At 43.9% G+C, this 4,490-nt stretch overlaps 2 protein-coding genes across 2 annotated transcripts; one reads left to right on the forward strand and one right to left on the reverse strand.

Moving 5' to 3' along the window:
• Positions 1-1,163: 1,163 nt before the first annotated feature.
• Positions 1,164-1,679, reverse strand: LOC310860335 (large ribosomal subunit protein eL21-like; the record flags this gene model as incomplete). Its single annotated transcript, XM_083767193.1, has 1 exon — positions 1,164-1,679. Exon 1 carries the CDS (start codon positions 1,644-1,646, stop codon positions 1,164-1,166), a length of 483 nt encoding a protein of 160 aa, XP_083623319.1. The 5' UTR covers positions 1,647-1,679.
• Positions 1,680-2,024: 345 nt separating this feature from the next.
• On the forward strand, positions 2,025-3,161 carry LOC310859973 (4-hydroxybenzoate polyprenyltransferase, mitochondrial-like; the record flags this gene model as incomplete). Its single annotated transcript, XM_083766739.1, has 1 exon — positions 2,025-3,161. The coding sequence occupies one exon, from the start codon at positions 2,025-2,027 to the stop codon at positions 3,159-3,161; it is 1,137 nt and encodes a 378-aa protein (XP_083622865.1).
• Positions 3,162-4,490: the final 1,329 nt, after the last annotated feature.

Here is a 4,490-nt window from a genome sequence, read left to right on the forward strand (position 1 = left end):
GGTGGCTCAGGGGTAGAGTGCCTGGATGGTAACCGTAAGGTTGCCAGTTCGAACCTGGGCTCCCCCAGAGTTACTGTCGAAGTGTCCTTGAGCAAGACACTGAACCCCTAATTCTCCCGATGTGCTAGTTGGTGCCTTGCATGGTTTCCGCTGCCATCGGTGTATGAATGGGTGAATGTAATGCACAATCTCTGTAAAGCGCCTTGGATAAAGGCACTATATAAATGCACCATTTACCATTTACCACCCTACGTCCGAAACGGTCGAGAAATTACAGAGTTACCGTTACCGTGTTGCAGCTTTCCGTGCGCGGACGGACAGACACATGGACATACATACAAAGGCACACACATAGATACGTAATGGAGCGGAGGCACCGCTAAAAAGAAATTTAAGGAAATCGTAATCTGGGGACACGCCAAATTAATATGCTGACCCCCCTGAGGGGTCGCGATCCCCAGGTTGAGAACCCCTGGCAGAGAGTGAGTTGATTACGACTCCACATAACACTAAAGTTGCCTTTATAATTATATGCATAAACATGAGGGAATAGGCATGACCTTGTTGACATTACACATACACCTAACCAATCATGATCTGAAAATATTGGTTGATAACTCACTATTTTTTATTTTTGACAAAACAACCAGTGTTACGGTAGTGACCACAGCATTGTCTTTACAATGGGGTGCCATGGTCACGTAACTTATTTTGCTAAATATTATCTCATAAAATGCTTTACATAAAAGCTACTACTAAACTACTACTAGGCTGCCTGATCACTTTGGTGCTAGGTCAAGCCCAACAAACCTCTCCATCTCCTTTGCCTGCATTCTCACTCTCAGTCTCTCTCTGCCACACTTTTTACATTTTGTATTGGTATTTTGGACCACATGATAAAATATAAATCAGAATTTAGTACACTAATAATGTCTCAAAAGCATAAACATCCAATTTTGTCACTACCAAAACAATCATGTCACTAGTAGTGACTAATTGTTTCGGCAGTGACAATTTTATCTTTTTTAGCTTAAATTACCTACTGTATAACATGAAATTCAACTTTTTCAATTTCTTTTGTGTTTTTTGGGATATATGTGTTTTATATTTATTTGATCCGTGAAGAGCTTAATAAATCCCATTTTGACGACAAACAAAACAGTTTAAGCCATGAACTCGTATGGAATTGGTTCCAGCGCCTGTGGCACATTGTTCTTGGTGGTGACGAAGTGGGCCTCACGAGGCGCCTCCGGCTGACGCTTCAGTTCCACCCAGCTGCCGTCCTTCTTGGCTTCGAGCTTTCTCTTCTCGTTAGTCTCCACACGCTGCAGGAAGCTGTCCCTGCTCTTAGAGTGCTTCACGTGTTCAATGCGCACATTGATCCTCTTGGCCAGGATCTTGCCCCTGATCTGCTTATTGACAATGACACCCAGAGCATGTTGGGTGACATTGTAGACACGTCCCGTTTTGCCATGGTAGCACTTGTGAGGCATTCCCTTTTGAATAGTACCGGTGCCCTTGATGTCAACGATATCACCCTTCTTGTAGATGCGCATGTATGTGGACAACGGAATTGGGCCATGTTTGCGGAACTTCCTGGCAAACATGTACCGGGTCCCCCTCCTCTTGCCTCTGGTGTTAGTCATGATGCCTGATCACCCTGTTCGCTTACAAGATGGCGGGTAAGTCGGAAAGGATAGAGGAGGTCTCCGAAGATGCTCTGAACAAATGTCATCTCATAGGCACAAACATTTATACCAAAAATATGCCCAAATATGGAGTCAACTGACATCATAATACTGACATCATAAACTGTGACATCATAGTAGTAATGTCATAGGCTTTGACTGGCCTCCAAGTACTGCACGGGTACTGCACAACCTAGAATGTATATTCCAGGATCTGAACGTCATCAGGTCTTCACCGTTTTAGGACCACAAGCAGCCAACTTAGATGTGATTATAAGAACAACTCTTAACGTTGTACCTTAAATTGTTTTCTCCTGGCATAAGAAAGATACCATCATGCATCCTGCTAAGGTGACCTGGCAGTTCACTCTGAATTCCTTCAGAAGAGCACACCATGGCACCTGCCACCTGTCTGCTCTCTCTGGCTGCTCCCTATCAAAGGAAAAAAGGATCGGCCAGGGTCCTGCCATAGCTCCAAGCACAGTGACAAGAGTTTTTAGCAACCTGCAAGGCTTTCAGCCATCAGCCAAACTAGGAAACACATGTTATGGTAAAAGACTGTTGAGTCTGTCAGCTCCAGCAATTGTGAAATCGGCACCAACAGCTATCCGGCCATACCTACGGCTAATGAGACTTGATAAACCAATTGGAACATGGCTCCTGTACCTGCCGTGCACATGGAGCATCGGTCTGGCTGCAGACCCTGGATGCCTGCCCCACCTACAAATGCTAACCTTGTTTGGTACAGGGGCTCTGCTGATGAGAGGGGCTGGCTGCACCATCAATGACATGTGGGACAAGGACTTTGACAAGAAGGTGTCCAGGACCGCTACACGACCCATCGCCTCAGGGGAGATCTCTCAGATACAGGCTCTGGTGTTCCTCGGAGGCCAGCTGTCACTTGCACTAGGCATCTTGCTGCATCTTAATTATTACAGTATAGCACTTGGTGCTGCTTCAATGTCTCTGGTCATCACCTATCCATTGATGAAGAGGATCACCTACTGGCCACAGCTTGTGTTGGGTCTTACATTCAACTGGGGGGCACTGTTGGGTTGGTCTGCTGTCCAGGGCTCCTGTGACTGGTCAGTGTGTCTTCCTCTGTATTTCTCCGGAGTTATGTGGACGCTGATTTATGACACCATCTATGCTCACCAGGACAAAGATGATGACATCCAGATAGGACTCAAGTCTACGGCACTGAGGTTTGGGAATCAAACCAAACCATGGCTGAGTGCCTTTATGGTGGCCATGATGTCAGGACTGGTAATGGTGGGGGTCAATGCTGAACAGAGTCTACCTTACTATGCTGCACTGTCCACAGTGGCCCTGCACCTAATGCATCAGGTCTACACACTGGACATCAACAAACCAGAGGACTGCTGGAATAAATTTGTCTCAAACAGAAACCTTGGACTGCTGCTGTTTTTAGGCATTGTCATAGGCAATTTGTGGAAAGAGAGGATACACTAATTTACAGAACAAACAGAAGACATTCTGAGGAAGAGGTCAAACATATGAAACGGTATATTCTTGTACCTACATTACGCAATAAAAATCTACATTTTCTCATGCACAAGTACACAACACCACTCACTTTCCTTTTTGTCAGGTACTGTATGTCCTTGCTAAGTTTTGATTCTAGATTTTGAAAATGGACTAATGTCTTGTACTCTGGTCCATGACCACCTGCATTTCAAAAGAATGGTTTGGTACCTTGAATATGCAGTGCTCTGATTTGGCACAATCATGCTTTGCTCACTGTGTGAACCGTTTAAACACGGAACCCCTGGTGTGATTCTTGCCCTCAGGGATATCCCTCTCTTGATTGTCCCCAGTATCTGCACAAATTTGTCATGTTATATTGTCAAACAACATGACAAGCAGACAGCAATGTAAACCGTTTCTATCAAAGTTAATGCATTGGTATATACAAAAGCTTTTTTTGCAGATTTTGTAACGAAAGAAATAACATTACATCCTTGTCGTACGGCAAGGGATGCAGGAAGCTACATTTTCATGGAAAACGTATGCATTTACCTCCAACTCTGCAAAAGCAGACAATTATTCTGCTTGCGTCTCCCAATCCATTATATTTTCGCAGTGTGAAGTGAACTGACAATCTTATGATTACCTAATCTTATTGGCTTACGTCGCATGCAGTGTGTCCATTGCATTAATTTGACATACCTTTTTGGTCAAATCAGAACTTAACAGACTACGATGCACAGTACAGGCAAGCTGTATTGATAGACAACATTTCGGATCGGCACTATAATTTTCAAAATCGACACAGACTTGCCAATTCCACACACCTTCATGTCCCCATACACTGTAAGAGCGTAAAAGAACAAAATAATGGCTGGAACTATCTAAGGGACCATTTAGCTTTGTCCATAGATTAGAGTTACTGTTATTGGCAATAATGGAATCTGGAATTCAGTCTGATGGTGTTTGTATTATTTGTGTTTAACACTGCTCCCATATAGTACCACTCCCTCCACTCATACTGTAGCTCCGAGATGAGGTCCCACCGGCTTACCATTTAGTTTAGAGGCCTACCACTCACTCATCCTTCTGAAGCACATCATTATGCTTCTACACAGGAATGCATGCCAGGTAGGCATTACGTTTCACAAATGTTATTGATTATATATGGGTTGCACGATTATTCAAAACTGATGTTATGATACTTAAATTGTATTTGAATTGTTAACGGGGTGTCTGTCATGTTATAGCACCTACAGAACATCTTTGGGGCCAACTCAAGCGATTGTGGAAAAATGTTGGCCGTGGAGAGAC

This window comes from Protomyctophum parallelum, assembly GCF_964188405.1.
Source record: "Protomyctophum parallelum genome assembly, chromosome: 6".
Lineage (NCBI taxonomy): Eukaryota > Metazoa > Chordata > Actinopteri > Myctophiformes > Myctophidae > Protomyctophum > Protomyctophum parallelum.